The sequence below is a fragment of the Anolis carolinensis genome, unplaced genomic scaffold (genome assembly GCF_035594765.1).
Source record: "Anolis carolinensis isolate JA03-04 unplaced genomic scaffold, rAnoCar3.1.pri scaffold_7, whole genome shotgun sequence".
Taxonomy (NCBI): domain Eukaryota; kingdom Metazoa; phylum Chordata; class Lepidosauria; order Squamata; family Dactyloidae; genus Anolis; species Anolis carolinensis.
Genome location: NW_026943818.1, coordinates 8,494,961 through 8,515,236, shown reverse-complemented (window position 1 = coordinate 8,515,236; position 20,276 = coordinate 8,494,961). Strand labels below are relative to the sequence as shown.

The following is a 20,276-nucleotide window of genomic DNA, read 5'->3' as shown; positions in this document are numbered from 1 at the left end:
CCATTGGCTGAGCCTCCCATTGGCTGAGGGGCAAAAGGAAAGGAGTTTGGGTGCTTTGCAAAAGCTTTTTTTCTTAACGAAAAAAACGAAGAAATTAGAAAAAACGGCCTCTCGCGATTCGAAACCGCGATATCCAGACGTGTGGACAACCAAGGTTCGATATTGCTTCAAAACAATTGAAAATAACGAATCAATAACGGTAAACGGGGAAAACGAATTATTTGAGCAAGCCTACTATATACTGTATTGCAGTATGTATGTGTATGTTATGTATGTGTGTGTGTGTGTGTGTGTGTATACATACATAAATACATACATACACATGCATACATACATACGCACACACTGTATAAACCCTTCCCGGTGCTGGGAAATCAGAATAAAACTTTTTAAAAGGAATATATATAGATATAGATATATATTGATAGACAATACTTTGTCTCATCTCTATTCTGCCCTCTTGTGGCAGCATCCAAGCACTGCATGCATACATAATCCTTGTTATATCTGCATACTGTATTGCAGTATAAACACATATATATATACTAGCTGTGCCCGGCCACGCGTTGCTGTGGCGTTGTCTGGTGGTGTTTGTGAGAAATTGTTGAGGTAGTGGTGGTATTGAATGTCTGTTGTATGGTTGTCTTTATGTTTAGTATGCACACTGAAGTGGATTATATGGCAGTGTGGACTCAAGATAATCCAGTTCAAAGATTCTAAATGGGTTATATAGCTGTGTGGAAGGGCCTTGAGTCTACACTGCCATATAATCCAGTTAAAATCTGATAATCTGTGGAAGAGGCCTAAGTGAGGCCTAAGTCTGCCTGTCCCCTGGGCTGAGTAGGTTGCTAGGAGACCAAGTGGGCGGAGCTTAGCCTTCAAACTGGCAGCAATTGGATAAAAACTATTATTCCTCTCCCTGTAATTAGGACTTTATTTTTCTTTTCTTTTTGTTGTATCAACCTAGAGCCGTGAATGATGGGTTGTGTTGTCAAATTTCGAGGTTGGGGGGCCTGTAGTTTTGTTGTTTTGTCCACTGCCCTGATGCCATCACTCTTTTATATATATAGATAGAGAGAGAGAGCAAAAAAGTTTTATTGTGATTTTCCACCACTGGGAAGGGTTTATACACAATATATATATATATATATATATATATATATATAAAAAGGGTAATGAAATTTCGGCCTAGGACAAAACAACAACACTACACATCCCAGAAACACTAAACTTGGCAGCACAACCCCTCATCCATGCCTCTACGTTCATACAACAAAAAGAAAAATAAAGTCCTAATTAGAGGGAGAGGAAGAATTGTTTTTATCGAATTGCTGCCAGTTAGAAGGCTAAGCTCTGCCCACTTGGTCTCCTAGCAACCCACTCAGCCCAGGGGACAGGCAGCGTTAGGCCTCACTTAGGCCTCTTCCACACTGCCTATAAAATACAGATTATCTGATTTGAACTGGATTATATGGCAGTGTAGACTCAAGGCCCTTCCACACAGCTATATAACCCATTTATAATGGACTTAATGTCAGGGGAAAACCTTTACACTTTATCTTAACTACCACCAATTCCTCAATACTTTATTTCCCAGACCACCAGACTTCGCCACAGCAACGCAAGGCCGGGCACAGCTAGTTATATATAAAGCAGGGAGAGACAGACCCACAAAGGCCATCGAGTCCAACCCCCTTCTTTCTACCATGTGAAAACACAACCGAAGCCCTCCCAACAGATGGCTATCTAACCTTTCTTTACAAAGACTACCTTTTGAAAACCACTTGTCAAGAAAAGCATGACCTTGTTAGAAGTCAATCCTTTGAACAAGTGATATTCATAAGCACACAGGTAACTCGGTTGTTTGACTGAAGAACCATGTCTTTGAACTGCCAAGGACAAAGACATGCCACGACAAAAAATATGTGATGGGAAATCACAATAAAATGTTTTTAAAATTAGGGCTATCAAGATTTATTATTATTATTATTATTATTATTATCAACACAACGACGTTGTATGGCACAGCAAACAAGATAGATATGCTGGATTTCGTTTCGCAAAACCACAAGTCGAACACTTCCCAAGTGTCTAGGACTGTGTGATGTATTTTCTGATGATGTGTGCAGATCCCAGTAGGGTGGCCTTTTGCAGTTGGCAGATGGTGATTTTGTCAATGTCTATTGTTTCCAAATGCCGGCTGAGATCTTTTGGCACAGCACCCAGTGTGCCCATCACCACCGGGACCACCTGTACTGGTTTCTGCCAAAGTCTTTGAAGTTCAATCTTGAGGTCCTGATAGCGGCTGAGTTTTTCCTGTTGTTTTTCATCAATGCGACTGTCACCTGGGATGGCGACATCAATTATCCAAACCTTGTTCTTTTCCACAACTGTGATATCTGGTGTGTTGTGTTCCAGAACTTTGTCAGTCTGGATTCAGAAGTCCCACAGTATCTTTGCGTGTTCATTTTCCACGACCTTTGCTGGTTTGTGATCCCACCAGTTCTTTGCTGCTGGGAGGTGGTGCTTGAGGCATAAGTTCCAATGGATCATTTGGGCCACACAGTTGTGCCTCTGTTTGTAGTCTGTCTGTGCAATTTTCTTACAGCAGCTGAGGAGATGATCAATGGTTTCGTCGGTTTCCTTGCACAATCTGCATTTTGGGTCATCAGCTGATTTTTTGATCTTGGCCTGAATGGCCTTTGTCCTGATGTCTTGCTCCTGGGCTGCAAGGATCAGGCCTTCTGTCTCCTTCTTCAGGGTCCCATTCGTGAGCCAGAGCCACGTCTTCTCCTTATCAGCTTTTCCTTCAATTTTGTCAAGGAACTTTCCATGCAATGTTTTGTTGTGCCAGCTGTCAGCTCTAGTTTGTAGTGTGGCTTTCTTGTACTGGTTTTTTGTCTGCTGTGCTTTGAGGAGTTTCTGATTTTTGACTTCAATCAAAGCAGGTTCTTCACTTTGCTTGACATATTCTGCCAGGGCATGTTCTTCTTCTTTGACTGCTTGTTTATTATTATTATTATTATTATTATTATTATTATTATTATTATTATTATTAATGCAGGTATATTAAAAGTCAGATGGGGTGGGCTGGATGCCCTCTGGGAGGGAATACAAATGATATTCCTGGATTTCAGGCTGAGTCTGCTGCTGGGCTTTGGGCTTCTCGTCCTGCTGCGATGGACTAAAGGACCTCTGGGGTCCCCTTCCGATTTAGCACACCAAGATGATGGCGGCTGTGTTTCTCTCTCAGGCCTGGTTCTGGAGTGGCGCTGGCTGGCGGTGCTGTGCTCCATCCCGCCTTGCCTCCTGTTGGGGTCCATGGCCTTCATGCCCGAGACGCCCCGCTTTCTCCTCCTGCGGCAGAAGCGGGAACACGAAGCCGTGGCCGCCCTGCGCTTCCTGCGAGGGCCTTTGGTGGAGCATCAGCGGGAATGCCTGGAGCTCCAGGCCCACGCGGGAGAACAGGTGAGGAAGCAGTGGGAAGGGCCCCTGAAGGTCATCCAGCCTCATCCCCTTCTTTCTGTCACACTACCTGATCCCTCCTGATAGATGGCCATCCACCATAGATATATATATATATAGAGAGAGAGAGAGATGAATGAGAAGCGCCCGTAGAACCACCCTATCCTATGGGAAATAGCAACCTTCCAAGCCTTTCACTATTTATTTGTTAATGTATACATTTGCTAACCTGTATTCCAGTTTAACTGTACCTCTTTGGTGTGGGAGGGGTTTATAGACATGTGATTGTACTGAGCATGTTTAGACTCAAGACTCCATTTTGTAGTCAGTCTGTTTCGCACCTCAGTGGAGGTGGATGCATGTCTGTTTCACACCTCAGTGGAGGTGGATTTGTGTCTGTTTCGCACCTCAGTGGAGGTGGATGCGTGTCTGTTTCACACCTCAGTGGAAGTGGATGTGTGTCTGTTTCACACCTCAGCAGAGGTGGATGCATGTCTGTTTCACACCTCAGTGGAAGTGGGTGTGTGTCTGTTTCACACCTCATCGGAGGTGGATGCATGTCTGTTTCACACCTCATCGGAGGTGGATTTGTGTCTGTTTCACACCTCAGTGGAGGTGGATTTGTGTCTGTTTCACACCTCATCGGAGGTGGATGCATGTCTGTTTCACACCTCATCGGAGGTGGATGCATGTCTGTTTCACACCTCAGTGGAGGTGGATTTGTGTCTGTTTCACACCTCATCGGAGGTGGATGCATGTCTGTTTCACACCTCATCGGAGGTGGATGCATGTCTGTTTCACACCTCAGTGGAGGTGGATTTGTGTCTGTTTCACACCTCATCGGAGGTGGATGCATGTCTGTTTCACACCTCAGTGGAGGTGGATTTGTGTCTGTTTCACACCTCATCGGAGGTGGATGCATGTCTTTTTCCCACCTCAGTGGAGGCGGATGCATGTCTGTTTCACACTTCATCGGAGGTGGATGTGTGTCTGTTTCACACCTCAGTGGAGGTGGATTTGTGTCTTTTTTCCACCTCAGTGGAAGTGGATGCGTGTCTGTTTCACACCTCATCGGAGGTGGATTTGTGTCTGTTTCACACCTCAGTGGAGGTGGATTTGTGTCTTTTTCCCACCTCAGTGGAAGTGGATGCGTGTCTGTTTCACACTTCATCGGAGGTGGATGTGTGTCTGTTTCACACCTCAGTGGAGGTGGATTTGTGTCTTTTTCCCACCTCAGTGGAGGTGGATGTGTGTCTGTTTCACACCTCATCGGAGGTGGATGTGTGTCTGTTTCACACCTCAGTGGAGGTGGATTTGTGTCTTTTTCCCACCTCAGTGGAGGTGGATTTGTGTCTTTTTCCCACCTCAGTGGAGGTGGATTTGTGTCTTTTTCCCACCTCAGTGGAGGTGGATGTGTGTCTGTTTCACACCTCATCGGAGGTGGATGTGTGTCTTTTTCACACCTCAGTGGAGGTGGATTTGTGTCTTTTTCCCACCTCAATGGAAGTGGATGTGTGTCTGTTTCACACCTCATCGGAGGTGGATTTGTGTCTTTTTCCCACCTCAGTGGAGGTGGATGTGTGTCTGTTTCACACCTCATCGGAGGTGGATTTGTGTCTTTTTCCCACCTCAGTGGAGGTGGATGTGTGTCTGTTTCACACCTCATCGGAGGTGGATGTGTGTCTTTTTCACACCTCATCGGAGGTGGATGTGTGTCTTTTTCACACCTCATCGGAGGTGGATGTGTGTCTTTTTCACACCTCATCGGAGGTGGATGTGTGTCTTTTTCACACCTCATCGGAGGTGGATTTGTGTCTTTTTCCCACCTCAATAGAAGTGGATGTGTGTCTGTTTCACACCTCAGTGGAGATGGCCTGTATTGCCTCTTGCAGGAGGCGCTGAGCCTTGCCGAGTTCAAGAACCCGTCCATCTACAAGCCCTTCTGCATCGGCGTCTCTATGATGTTCTTCCAGCAAGTCTCCGGCATCAACGCCATCATGTTCTACGCGGAAACCATCTTCGAAGAGGCCAAGTTCAAGGTGAGGGGTGTGCAACATTGGCAGTGGGGGGCATCTGCACCCAAGAATTAATGCACGACATATATTGTTTATTTCCTCCCTGTTTTCGCTCCCTTTTGCTTTTTAGAGCAGCGGCGCCGCTTCGGTCATCGTGGGCTCCATCCAGGTCTTTTTCACAGCCGTGGCGGCTCTGCTGATCGATAAAACGGGGCGAAAAGTCCTTCTGGTGCTATCAGGTAGGGCAGAAAAGCATGCTTTGTCTCTAGTATAAAATATGGGATTTTATGTCTTTTAGTGATAGATAACTAAAACAGTGGGGAAAAGGCAGGCCTTCTTTGGTTACCTCAAGCCTCTACCCTTTGGAGGCTTTAAAACTAAGACTGGATGGCCATCTGTCGGGAGAGATCGAATGGTGCCTTCCTGCCTGGCAGAAATGGGGTTGGACTGGATGGCCTTTTCAATGGCAATTCTTCATATATCATTTCTGCTTCCAATTAGCTAAAATTACATCCTGACGATCTGTATTATATTTTTATTATATTAGTTAAAATTATATCCTGATGGTTTGTATATATTATATTATATGAGTTATATTATATTAGCTAAAACAATATCCTGACATCTGCATTATATCATATTGTATTATATAAATTATATTATATAAAATTATATCCTAATTTATATTATATAAAGCTATATTCTGATGGTCTGTATTATATTATATTAATTAATTATATTATACTAGCTGTGCCCGGCCACGCGTTGCTGTGGCGAAGTAAAGTATTGAGGAATTGGTGGGGGTTGGTGCTCATCTCCATTTCTAAGCCGAAGAGCCGACATTGTCCATAGACACCTCCAAGGTCATATGGCCAGCATGGAACGCCGTTACCTTCCCACCGGAGCAGTACCTATTCATCTACTCTCATTTGCATGTTTTCGAATTTCTGGGTTAGCAGAAGCTGGGGCTAACAGTGGGGGCTCTCTCCGTTCCCCCAATTCAAACCTGTGGCCTTTCAGTCCAGAAATTCAGCAGCTCAGCACTTTAACACGCTGCGCTATCAGGGGATATTATTTCCTAAAGCTTGTGAATATACAATATTTCTGGGTTTTTTTGGAAGCAAGTATGAATGCTGCAATTGGGGAAAATGATTAGCCTTGCAGCTTTAAAGCCTGGCTGTTTCCTCCCTGAGTGAATTTTTTGTTGGGAGGTGTTAGCTGGCCCGGATTATTTCCTGTCTGGAATTCCCTTGTTTTCAGAGTGGTGTTTGAGATATTTTATGTGCTTCTACTGTCTGTGGCCCTCAGAAAACAGAGGATTTGCCAGACTTTGGCGATGGGAATACTTTGTTGGGAGGTGTTAGCTGGCCCTGATTGTTTCCTGGGTGGAATTCCACTGTTTTCAAAGTGTTGTTCTTTATTTAGTGTTCTGATTGTAGAGATTGTATTGTTCTGTTTTATTATTTATTTAGCCTTCTAACTGGCAGCAATTGGATAAAAACAATCATTCCTCTCCCTCTAATTAGGACTTTATTTTTCTTTTCTTTTTGTTGTATAAACCTAGAGGCGTGGATGATGGGTTGTGTTGTCAAATTTCGAGGTTGGGGGGCCTGTAGTTTTGTTGTTTTGTCCGCTGCCCTGATGCCATCACTCTTTTATATATATAGATAAAACTATATCCTGATGGTCTGTATTATATTATATTAATTATATTATATAAAATTATATCCCAACGGTCTGTATTATATATTATATTATGTAAAATTATATCCTAATGGTTCGTGTTATATTATATTAATTATATTATATAAAACTATATCCTGATGGTCTGTATTATATTAATTATATTATGTCATATTATATCCTGATGGTCTGTATTATATTATATAAATTATGTTATATAAAATTATATCCTGGTGGTCTGTATTATATTATATTAATTAATTATATTATATAAAATTATATCCTGATGGCCTGTATTCTATTCTATTATATTAATTATATCCTGATGTTCTTTGTTATCATTTTAGGGCTCATCATGGCGGCCAGTGCGGCCATTTTTGGGATGTATTTCAAGATGACCCCTCCGATCCCAAACAATTCCTCCCAGGTGCTTTTCCTGAACTCGCAGCTGAGCCTTGCTGTCACGGAAGGACACAGCCTCGCCTGGCTGGCCGTCCTGAGCCTGGGACTCTTCATTGCGGGTGAGTAGAGTCAATGTCTGCCTTGGAATGTGTCGGGATGGCCATCTGTCGGGAGGGCTCGGATGGTGTCATCCTGTGATGCAGGGGTCCTCAAACTTTTAAAGCAGAGGGCCGGTCCACAATCCTTTAGACTGTTGAGGGACCAAATTATCATTTGGGAAAAAAAACCCAAACAAATTCCTATGCACACTGCACATATCTTATTTGCAGTGCAAAACAACGACAATAACAATGAAAGAACAATACAATATTTAAAAATGAAAATAATTTTAACCAACATAATCCTATCAGGATTTCAATAGGAAGTGTGGGCCTGCTTCTGGCCAATGAGATAGTCAGGTTCATTAGGATTGTTGTTGTTGTGTGTCTTCAAGTCATTTCAGACTTTGGGCAAGCTTAAGTCCAAAATTATTTATTTATTCAGATACTACATTTATTTACTACATTTATATCCCACCCTAATCACCCCGAAGGTAACTCAGAGCAGCTGTATGTACATACAGTATATTATATTATTAGCATAGCACAATATTAGCGTTATATATTACTATATTGAACTATATCACTATACTGTAATATTATATGTAATATATAACATATAATTAATATTATATGGTATTATTATTAGTATTATACTAGCTGTGCCCGGCCACGCGTTGCTGTGGCTTAGTCTGGTGGTGTTGGTCAGTCTACATTAGGTTGTATTTATGCTGTGACCTCCACCTTCTTTATACTCACATTAGTAGTAGTATTTGAAGTCTGTTACCTTCTTCCATTTTTGTGTTGATTAATAATTGCTTGAGATCCCTGTTGTTTTTGGTTTGTTGTTAGTTGTAATGTCTGATTCTGCTGAGTGCGGTTTATATTTTTATTGTGGTACAATAGTCCTTTTTTTGTTTTGCCTGTGTAGGTGTTTATTATTATTGTTGTTGTTGTGGTCATGAAGGTTGGATAAGTTAGATGCTACTGTATTGTTTTTTGGAGGCCCAGTGTAGCACTGACTGGCCTCTCAGCCTCAGTGCCTGACTGTTTCTTGCCTGTGATGGTGTTGATTCTTATTGTTGTTGTTGTTGTCATTGTTATTATTGTAATTGTTTTTTTGGAGGCCAAGTGTGAATGTAGGGATTGGGGAGGTGGATGAGTTGTGTTGTCAAATTTTGTATTTGTTATAGTCACAATGCGTTGTTGTGAGTTTTGTGGGTCCGGATTGTGGTTTTGTGGTGTGGTTGTGTTGCTACAACTGGGAGGCAAGGCTTTTGCATTGTTTTGCCAAGTTTTGTGTTTCTGGGGCGTTTAGTTGTGTTGTTATAGTCATGATGCGTTGTTGTGAGTTTTGTGGGTCCGGATTGTGGTTTTGTGTTGTGGTTGTGTTCTTACAACTGGGAGGCAAGGCTTTTGCGTTGTGTTGTCAAATTTTGTATTTCTGGGGCGTTTAGTTGTGTTATAGTCACGATGCGTTGTTGTGAGTTTTGTGGGTCCGGATTGTGGTTTTGTGGTGTAGTTGTGTTGTTACAACCGGGAGGCAAGGCTTTTGTGTTGTGTTGTCAAGTTTTGTATTTCTGGGGCGTTTAGTTGCGTGCCAAGGTTCGTATTTCTGGGGCGTTTAGTTGTGTTGTTATAGTCACGATGCATTGTTGTGAGTTTTGTGTGTCCGGATTGTGGTTTTGTGGTGTGGTTGTGTTGTTGTAACCTGGAGGCAAGCCTTTTGCATTGTGTTGCCAAATTTCGTATTTCTGGGATGTTTAGTTTTGTTGTTATAGTCACTGCGCAAACAACTTTATCATTTTATATATATAGATTGTATAAAATGATAATGTTATTATCAATATCATATGTATATACAATATATTATTAAAACTGATATAAAAATGTTATATTATAAATGAGGGCGGGGGCCAGGTAAATGACCTTGGAGGGCTGCATCTGGCCCCCGGGCCTTAGTTTGGGGACTCCTGCTGTGATGAGTAGATTGAAAGTGTCTCTGTTGTGGAGCCAGGCGTCACCTGTCCTGCCTCTTTGTAACCCATCGTTCTGGGTCTTTTTTGCGCCATTGATGCCGCCCCCTTCTCCTTGCAGGATTCGCCTTGGGGTGGGGCCCGATCCCGTGGCTCCTGATGTCCGAGATCTCCCCGCTCCGGGCGCGAGGGGTGGCCAGTGGCGCCTGCGTCTTGACCAACTGGACCATGGCCTTTCTCGTCACCAAGGAGTTCCACGACCTCATGGTAAGCGAGACCCACAACAGACGTCACACTGGACAAGGGTGGAGACTGATAATAGCTTGGCTACCCTTCCCGGCGCTTCCTTTCCTTGCAACACCTAGCGCTTTGTTCTTGGATTTCCATTCTCTCCTGGTTTCCTTGCTTACCTGCTTTGTGTCATTTGGGGAAAGTGCCCCATAAGTGTTTTCTGTATCTGAATCTACAGAGTGTCCATAAAGTCTTTTGACCATTTAAAGTCTCTTGACCACTGAAAGTCTCTTGACTATTTAGTCTCTTGACCACTGAAAGTCTCTTGACCACTGAAAGTCTCTTCACCATTTAGTCTCTTGACCACTGAAAGTCTCTTCACCATTTAGTCTCTTGACCACTGAAAGTCTCTTGACCATTTAAAATCTCTTGACCACTGAAAGTCTCTTCACCATTTAGTCTCTTGACCACTGAAAGTCTCTTGACCATTTAGTCTCTTGACCACTGAAAGTCTCTTGACCATTTAAAGTCTCTTGACCACTGAAAGTCTCTTCACCATTTAGTCTCTTGACCACTGAAAGTCTCTTCACCATTTAGTCTCTTGACCACTGAAAGTCTCTTCACCATTTAGTCTCTTGACCACTGAAAGTCTCTTGACCACTGAAAGTCTCTTGACCATTTAGTCTCTTGACCACTGAAAGTCTCTTGACCATTTAGTCTCTTGACCACTGAAAGTCTCTTGACCATTTAGTCTATTGACCACTGAAAGTCTCTTGACCATTTAGTCTCTTGACCACTGAAAGTCTCTTGACCATTTAGTCTCTTGACCACTGAAAGTCTCTTGACCATTTAGTCTCTTGACCACTGAAAGTCTCTTGACCATTTAGTCTCTTGACCACTGAAAGTCTCTTGACCATTTAGTCTATTGACCACTGAAAGTCTCTTGACCATTTAGTCTCTTGACCACTGAAAGTCTCTTGACCATTTAGTCTCTTGACCACTGAAAGTCTCTTGACCATTTAGTCTATTGACCACTGAAAGTCTCTTGACCATTTAGTCTCTTGACCACTGAAAGTCTCTTGACCATTTAGTCTATTGACCACTGAAAGTCTCTTGACCATTTAGTCTCTTGACCACTGAAAGTCTCTTGACCATTTAGTCTATTGACCACTGAAAGTCTCTTCACCATTTAGTCTCTTGACCACTGAAAGTCTCTTGACCATTTAGTCTCTTGACCACTGAAAGTCTCTTGACCATTTAGTCTATTGACCACTGAAAGTCTCTTGACCATTTAGTCTCTTGACCACTGAAAGTCTCTTGACCATTTAGTCTCTTGACCACTGAAAGTCTCTTGACCATTTAGTCTATTGACCACTGAAAGTCTCTTGACTACTGAAAGTCTCTTGACTATTTAAAGTCTCTTGACCATTTACAGTCATTATCATCATCATCATCATCATTATTATTATCATTATTATTATTTATCAACATTTAATTTAATGTATCTTAGGTGTGTGGTATGTAGATTTATTCTGTGCCATCATCATCATCATCATCATCATCATCATCATCATCATTATTATATGCACATTTATTCTGTGCTATTATTATTATTATTATTATTATTATTATTATATGCACATTTATTCTGTGTCATTATTATTATTATCTTAATTAACTTTAGTAAGTAACTTTAATTTAATGCACCTTTGGTGTGTGGTATGTAGATTGTTTCTATGCCATTATTATTATTATTTTATTATGACACAGCAAACAAGATAGATATGCTGGATTTCGTTTCACAAAATCACAAGTCGAACACTTCCCAAGTGTCTAGGACTGTGTGATGTATTTTCGGATGATGTGTGCAGATCCCAGTAGGGTGGCCTTTTGTAGTTGACAGATCATAATTTTGTCAATGTCTATTGTTTCCAAATGCCAGCTGAGATCTTTTGGCACGGCACCCAATGTGCCCATCACCACCGGGACCACCTGCACTGGTTTCTGCCAGAGTCTTTGAAGTTCAATCTTGAGGTCCTGATAGCGGCTGAGTTTTTGCTGTTGTTTTTCATCAATGCGACTGTCACCTGGGATGGCGACATCAATGATCCAAACCTTTTTCTTTTCCACAACTGTGATGTCTGGTGTGTTGTGTTCCAGAACTTTGTCAGTCTGGATTCGGAAGTCCCGCAGTATCTTTGTGTGCTCATTTTCCAATACTTTTGCAGGTTTGTGATCCCACCAGTTCTCTGCTGCTGGGAGGTGGTACTTGAGGCATAAGTTCCAATGGATCAATTGAGCCACATAGTTGTGCCTCTGTTTGTAGTCTGTCTGTGCGATTTTCTTACAGCAGCTGAGGATATGATCAATGGTTTTGTCGGTTTCCTTGCACAGTCTGCATTTTGAGTCATCAGCTGATTTTTCGATTTGGCCTTAATTGCATTTGTTCTGATGGCTTGTTCATGGGCTGCAAGGATCAAGCAGAGTCGTTATTATTATTATTATTATTATTATTATTATTATTATTATTATCATCATCATTGTCAATGCCCCTAGATTGTTTTCTATGGATGCACGTCTCCGTCTTGAACCTGAATTTCCTTCCTTCCTTCCTTCCTTCCTTCCTTCCTTCCTTCCTTCCTTCCTTCCTTCCTTCCTCTGCAGGTGCTCCTCACACCTTCCGGCACCTTCTGGCTCTTCTCCGCCTTCTGCCTCTTCAGCGTCCTTTTCACCCTCCTCTGGGTCCCCGAAACGAGGGGCCGGAGCCTCGAAGAGATCGAAGACATTTTCCGGAGGTCCCATTAAGCCCTTTGCAACAATCCATCCATCCGGCTGAGGATTTTGCTCAGGTAACGGAGGCGGATGGAATAACCCCGGTTCCCAGGAGACGGGCAAAAATGCGGACTTTCCTTGCCATGGGATGCTGCGTTTGCACTTGACGGCATCACAGAACAGCAAGGATGCTGGATTTCCTAAACAGAGCCATGCCCTGTCTGGCCTTGTCTGTTTTTACACTTGAATTTTTTTTACTGTTACAGGGTCACTGGGGGCCTTTTCTTACCCAGAGTTGCTTCATGAATCAAGGCTGTTTTAAAAGGATTCCAAGAGAGATCTTTCTCAGAAAGAAGGTTCCTTAGGAGAAGAAAGGAAAGTGTATGAGAGAAAGGAAACAAGAGTTGAATGAAAGAGAAGGAATGAAGGAAGGCGTATGAGAGAAAGAAAGCAAGTTTTATTTTTATTTATTGTGTCAGGAGCAAATTGAGAATACAAAACAAAACAATTTTATTGATCAGCCAATATAAACACTACATATAGTATATATCTGGCCCGAGTAAAATTATACAGTTACTAGCTATGCCTGGCCAGGCGTTGCTGTGGCTAGGACTTTATTTTTCTTTTCTTTTTGTTGTATGAACGTAGAGGTGTGGATGAGAGGTTGTGCTGTCAATTTTCAAAGTTGTGGGGCATTTAGTTTAGTTGTTTTGTCCGGTGCCGTGATTCCATTACCCTTTTATATATATAGACTAGCTGTGCCCGGCCACGCATTGCTGTGGCGAAGTCTGGTGGTATGGGAAATAAAGTATTGAGGAATTGGTGGTAGTTAAGGTAAAGGGTAAAGGTTTTCTCCTGACATTAAGTCCAGCTGTGTCCGACTGCAAACTGAAGTGGATTATATGGCAGTGTGGAGTCAAGATAATCCAGTTCAAAGCAGATAATATAAGATTATAAATTGGTTATATAGCTGTGTGGAAGGGCCTTGAGTCTACAATGCCATATAATCCAGTTCAAATCTGATAATCTGTATTTTTATAGGCAGTGGGGAAGAGGCCCTAAGTGAGGCCTAACTCTGCCTGTCCCCTGGGCTGTGTAGGTTGTTAGGAGACCAAGTGAGCAGAGCTTAGCCTTCTAACTGGCAGCAATTGGATAAAAACAATTATTATTCTCCCTCTAATTAGGATTTTTTCTTTTCTTTTTGTTGTATGAACGTAGAAGCATGGATGAGGGGTTGTGCTGCCAGATTTAGTGTTTCTGGGATGTGTAGTTTTGTCCTAGGCCGAAATTTCATTACCCTTTTATATATATAGATAATGTATACAATTCTATACAGTTATAATGTATAGAAAAACAACAAACAAAGTTGAAAACTTGGCATTATACTCAATTTCCTTTGACCACTTGGGAGTGCCTTTGGTGTTGCTGTGAGAACGTCCTCCGTTGTGCATGTGACAGGGCTCAGGCCGCATTGTAGTAAGTGATCTGTAGTTTGCTCTTCTCCACACTCGCATATTGTAGTTCCAATACAATATGCTCTGCATCTCGTGGCGCCAGAGCTCATTCTATTCAGTGCCTTCCAAGTCGCCCAGCCACTGATTGAGGTTTTGAGTTTTAGCCTGCCACTTTTGGACTCTTGCTTGCTGAGCTGTTCCTGTGAGTATCTCTGTAGATCTTAGGAAGTTATTTCTTAATTGGCATGCTGGGTGATATCCGAACAGAGGATGGGTCGGAGATGTCAATACCTTGGTCCTTTCATTACTGGCTGCTACTTCCCAACGAATGTCGGGTGATGCAATACCGTTTAAACCAGGGGTCCCCAAACTAAGGCCCGGGGGCCGGATGCGGCCCTCCGAGCTCATTGACCTGGCCCCCGCCCTCAGTTTTATAATATAATATATTGTATATACATATAATATTGATAATAATATTATAATGTAATACAATATAACACTAATAATAATACCATATAATAATATTAATTATATATTCTATATTACATTTGTATAATATTACTAATAATATTACAGTATAGTGGTATAGTTCAATAAAGTAATATATAATGCTAATATTGTGCTATGCTAATAATATAATATATTGTATGTACATATAATTTGTAAGCCACTCTGAGTCCCCTTTGGGGTGAGAAGGGTGTGATACAAATGTAGTAAATAAGTGCAGTAAATAAATAAATAATAAATAAATACATTTTAGACTTAGGCTCGCCCAAAGTCTGAAATGACTTGAAGGCACACAACAACAACAACAACAACAACTCTAATTAACTTGACTATCTCATTGGCCAGAAGCAGGAGCACACTTCCCATTGAAATCCTGATAAATGTATGTTGGTTAAAATTACTTTTATTTTTAAATATTGTATTGTTCTTTCATTGTTGTTGTTGTTGTTTTTGCACTACAAATAAGACATGTGCAGTGTACATCGGAATTTATTTGTATTATTTTTTTTTTTAAATGAAAATCCGGCCCCTCAACAGTCTGAAGGATTGTGGACCGGCCCTCGGCTTAAAAAGTTTGAGGACCCCTGGTTTAAACAGTATATTTTCTCCAGCAATGTTGAATGTAGACATCCTGTGATAATGCAGCATGTCTCATTAAGAGCCACATTCACTGTTTTAATGTGGTGAGATGCAATGCGTATTCAGTAGCAGAGTAGCCAAGTGCAAGGGCAGATGTCTTCACTGTCTGGTTGTGATCTCCAGGTTGTGCTTGATATTCAAGCAGTGCTTCTTGTAAGTCCAGGCTAACTCCCAGGTATGTTGTTGTGCTGCAATGCTCCAGTGGGATTCCTCCCCAAATGATCCTCAGAGCTCGAGATGCTTGTCTCTACTCAAGGCGGAAAGCCCGCCTACATTTTAGATGGATTAGGAATCAGATGATTTTCCCTGTATTAGCCAGTAAGAGCACCTAAAGCTTCGGGCACGAGAGAATACGGGATAGTAACACATCCGGGTATCCCTTGGGTAACGTCTTTGTAGACGGCCGATTCTCTCACACCAGAGACTTGCAGTATATAAACAAACAAATAAAGCAAGAGTTGAACAAAAGTGAAAGAAGGAAGGAAGGTGCATGAGAGAAAGAATGAAAGAGTTGAATGAAAGAGAAAGAAAGAAGGAAGAAAAGTATATGAGAGAAAGAAAGCTGAATGAAAGAGGGAAAAAGAAGGAAGGTGTATGAGAAAGAAATGAAGAAAGAATTGAACGAAAGAAGGAAGGAAGGAAAAGAATGAGAGAAAGAATGAAAGAGTTGAATGAAAGAGAAAGAAAGAAGGAAGGAAGGTGTAGGAGAGAAAGAATGAAAGTTGAATGAAAGAAAGAAGGAAGGAAGGAAGGTAGGTGTAGGAGAGAAAGAATGAAAGAGTTGAATGAAAGAGAAAGAAAGAAGGAAGAAAAGTATATGAGAGAAAGAAAGCTGAATGAAAGAGGGAAAAAGAAGGAAGGTGTATGAGAAAGAAATGAAGAAAGAATTGAACGAAAGAAGGAAGGAAGGAAGAGAAAGAGAGAAAGAATGAGAGAAAGAATGAAATGAGAGAAAGAATGAAAGAGAAAGAAAGAAGGAAGAAAAGTATATGAGAGAAAGAAAGCTGAATGAAAGGGAAAAAGAAGGAAGGTGTATGAGAAAGAAATGAAGAAAGAATTGAACGAAAGAAGGAAGGAAGGAAGGAAGGAAGAGAAAGAGAGAAAGAATGAGAGAAAGAATGAAATGAGAGAAAGAATGAAAGAGTTGAATGAAAGAGAAAGAAAGAAGGAAGAAAAGTATATGAGAGAAAGAAAGCTGAATGAAAGAGGGAAAAAGAAGGAAGGTGTATGAGAAAGAAATGAAGAAAGAATTGAACGAAAGAAGGAAGGAAGGAAGAGAAAGAGAGAAAGAATGAGAGAAAGAATGAAATGAGAGAAAGAATGAAAGAGAAAGAAAGAAGGAAGAAAAGTATATGAGAGAAAGAAAGCTGAATGAAAGAGGGAAAAAGAAGGAAGGTGTATGAGAAAGAAATGAAGAAAGAATTGAACGAAAGAAGGAAGGAAGAGAAAGAGAAAGAATGAGAGAAAGAATGAAATGAGAGAAAGAATGAAAGAGAAAGAAAGAAGGAAGAAAAGTATATGAGAGAAAGAAAGCTGAATGAAAGAGGGAAAAAGAAGGAAGGTGTATGAGAAAGAAATGAAGAAAGAATTGAACGAAAGAAGGAAGGAAGGAAGAGAAAGAGAGAAAGAATGAGAGAAAGAATGAAATGAGAGAAAGAATGAAAGAGAAAGAAAGAAGGAAGAAAAGTATATGAGAGAAAGAAAGCTGAATGAAAGAGGGAAAAAGAAGGAAGGTGTATGAGAAAGAAATGAAGAAAGAATTGAACGAAAGAAGGAAGGAAGAGAAAGAGAGAAAGAATGAGAGAAAGAATGAAATGAGAGAAAGAATGAAAGAGAAAGAAAGAAGGAAGAAAAGTATATGAGAGAAAGAAAGCTGAATGAAAGAGGGAAAAAGAAGGAAGGTGTATGAGAAAGAAATGAAGAAAGAATTGAACGAAAGAAGGAAGGAAGAGAAAGAGAAAGAATGAGAGAAAGAATGAAATGAGAGAAAGAATGAAAGAGAAAGAAAGAAGGAAGAAAAGTATATGAGAGAAAGAAAGCTGAATGAAAGAGGGAAAAAGAAGGAAGGTGTATGAGAAAGAAATGAAGAAAGAATTGAACGAAAGAAGGAAGGAAGAGAAAGAGAAAGAATGAGAGAAAGAATGAAATGAGAGAAAGAATGAAAGAGTTGAATGAAAGAGAAAGAAAGAAGGAAGAAAAGTATATGAGAGAAAGAAAGCTGAATGAAAGAGGGAAAAAGAAGGAAGGTGTATGAGAAAGAAATGAAGAAAGAATTGAACGAAAGAAGGAAGGAAGGAAGAGAAAGAGAAAGAATGAGAGAAAGAATGAAATGAGAGAAAGAATGAAAGAGTTGAATGAAAGAGAAAGAAAGAAGGAAGAAAAGTATATGAGAGAAAGAAAGCTGAATGAAAGAGGGAAAAAGAAGGAAGGTGTATGAGAAAGAAATGAAGAAAGAATTGAACGAAAGAAGGAAGGAAGGAAGAGAAAGAGAGAAAGAATGAGAGAAAGAATGAAATGAGAGAAAGAATGAAAGAGTTGAATGAAAGAGAAAGAAAGAAGGAAGAAAAGTATATGAGAGAAAGAAAGCTGAATGAAAGAGGGAAAAAGAAGGAAGGTGTATGAGAAAGAAATGAAGAAAGAATTGAACGAAAGAAGGAAGGAAGGAAGAGAAAGAGAGAAAGAATGAGAGAAAGAATGAAATGAGAGAAAGAATGAAAGAGTTGAATGAAAGAGAAAGAAAGAAGAAAGGAAGGAAGGTGTAGGAGAGAAAGAATGAAAGAGTTGAATGAAAGAGAAAGAAGGAAAGTATGAGAGAAAGAAATGAAGAAAGAGTAAAACGAAAGAGAAAGAAGGAAGGAAGGAAAATGTATGAGAGAAAGAATGAAAGAGTTGAATGAAAGAGAAAGAAAGAAAATGTATGAAAGAAAGAGTTGAATGAAAGAAGGAAAGAAGGAAGGTGTATGAAAGAAATGATGAAAGAGTTGAAAGAAAGAAGGAAGGAAGGTAGGTGTATGAGAGAAAGAATGAAAGTGCTGAATGAAAGAGAAAGGAAGGAAAATGTATGAAAGAAAGAAAGAAAGAGTTGAATGAAAGAGACGGAAAGAAGGAAGGAAGGTGTATGAGAGAATGAATGAAAGAAAAAGAAAGAAGGAAGGAAAATGTATGAGAAAAAGAAAGAGTTGAACGAAAGAGAAAGAATTAAGAAAGCAGGTGAACTATAACCATTGGCTACTCTTCTACTTGAGACTTAATGTCTTTGTACATAGCTGGATGGCCATCTGTCGAGACAGCTTTGATTGTTTCTCTGGGTTTGGGAGCTTTTATTATTACTAATGATAATACTAATTCCAATGCTGATCCCCCTTCAACACAATAAGCTATAGACGTTGGCATTCGGGCTCCTTTTCCGATTGTCGGGTCTACGTTGGGCATTTCCTTCTATCATTGTGTGTCATACAACACTATTTTTGCAAACCTGGCTGTGCCTGAAACGATGCTTTAAAACTCTGGGTCTGTTATTATGTACACAAGAAGCTGCTCAGTTTGGGAAAATTGTTTCCGACGGTGGTGACGTTGTGGGTCCAGTTTTGTGTGACATATTCAGATGTTCATTATTTTTTGGGTTATTTTTTATTCATTTCCCATGCTTGTAATTATAATGGTTAGGACTGTTCGTACTAATTTCTCCAATAATATATTTAATATGGGGATACATTTATTTTTACTCCTCCCCTGCAATAAATACTACTGATTCCAATCTGATGTTGGGAGTGAAATAATACTCTTTTATTTCCATTTTTGCTTCAGAGTTGTTATGACAATCAATTTTGAGATGACTAAGACCCGCTTCCCGTTATGTAAGTTCTTAGACTTCCCCATAATGGGTGGGTTGGACTACAAGTCCCAGCATCCCACATTCACGCTCATTGGGAAACATTACAGATCCCACCTTCTTAAATAATGCCGGAATTGGAGTCTCCTTCCCTTCTACAGAGTTTTGTTCTTGTTGTTTTCTACCAATATAAAGTCCCAAATGGAGCCCCGGTTGTGAATGCAAATCGAAATTGCCAATTGCAGGCAAAACGTCAGGAGAGAGTGCTGCTAAGAACACAACCGTTCGGCCCGGAAACTACACAACACTCCGGTGATTCAGGCCTTGAAAGCCTTCGACAATACAAATTACACTTATTCTATCAGTATAGGTTTTGCTGTGAGTCTTGTGGGATGTATGGCATGCTCCAGAAGCATTCTCTCCTGACGTTTCGCCCACATCTATGGCAGGCATCCTCAGAGGTTGTTGGAAACCAGGCAAGTGGGGTTTATATATCTGTGGAATAATGCCCAGGGTGGGAGAAAGAACTCTCGTCTATGTTGTTTATTTTCCGGGCTGTATGGCCGTGTTTCAGAAGCATTCTCTCCTGACGTTTTGCCCACATCTATGGCAGGCATCCTCAGAGGTTGTGAGGTCTGTTGGAAACCAGGCAAGTGGGGTTTATATATCTGTGGAATAATGTCCAGGTTGGGAGAAAGACCTCTTGTCTATGTTGTTTATTTTCCGGGCTGCATGGCCACGTTTCAGAAGCACTCTCTCCTGACGTTTTTCCCATATCTGTAGCAGGCATCCTCAGAGGTTGTGAGGTTTGTTGGAAACTAGGCAAGTGGTCTTTATATATCTGTGGAATAAAGTCCAGGGTGGGAGAAAGAACTCTTGTCTAAGTTTTTTTATTTTCTGGGCTGTATGGCCGTGTTCCAGAAGCATTCTCTTCTGACGTTTCGCCCACATCTATGGCAGACATCCTCAGAGGTTTTGAGCTCTGTTGGAAACCAGGCAAGTGGGGTTTATATATCTGTGGAAGGTCCAGGGAACGTCCCACAACCTCTGAGGATGCCTGCCATAGATGTGAGCGAAACATCAGGAGAGAATGCTTCTGGAACATGGACATACAGCCCGAAAGACTCACAGCAACCCAGGGATTCCAGCCATGAAAGCCTTCTATTGAGATACAAGTTGGATATAATACTATTATTATTAAT

The 20,276-nt window shown here is 40.9% G+C and overlaps 1 protein-coding gene across 5 annotated transcripts in view; it reads left to right on the top strand.

Moving 5' to 3' along the window:
- slc2a8 (solute carrier family 2 member 8) overlaps positions 1 to 19,004 on the top strand; it is a 29,899-nt gene extending 10,895 nt beyond the window's left edge. For 4 of the 5 annotated variants that reach the window (XM_062960609.1, XM_062960606.1, XM_062960607.1 and 1 more), the window contains exons 7-12: positions 3,254 to 3,468; positions 5,358 to 5,504; positions 5,611 to 5,719; positions 7,511 to 7,684; positions 9,761 to 9,906; positions 12,535 to 19,004. In XM_062960609.1, coding sequence (XP_062816679.1) covers positions 3,254 to 3,468; positions 5,358 to 5,504; positions 5,611 to 5,719; positions 7,511 to 7,684; positions 9,761 to 9,906; positions 12,535 to 12,675 — 932 coding nt within the window. In that variant the 3' untranslated portion in view covers positions 12,676 to 19,004. The remainder of the gene's footprint in view (positions 1 to 3,253; positions 3,469 to 5,357; positions 5,505 to 5,610; positions 5,720 to 7,510; positions 7,685 to 9,760; positions 9,907 to 12,534) is intronic. The other variant, XM_062960608.1, reaches the window with a different exon arrangement.
- Positions 19,005 to 20,276: the final 1,272 nt, after the last annotated feature.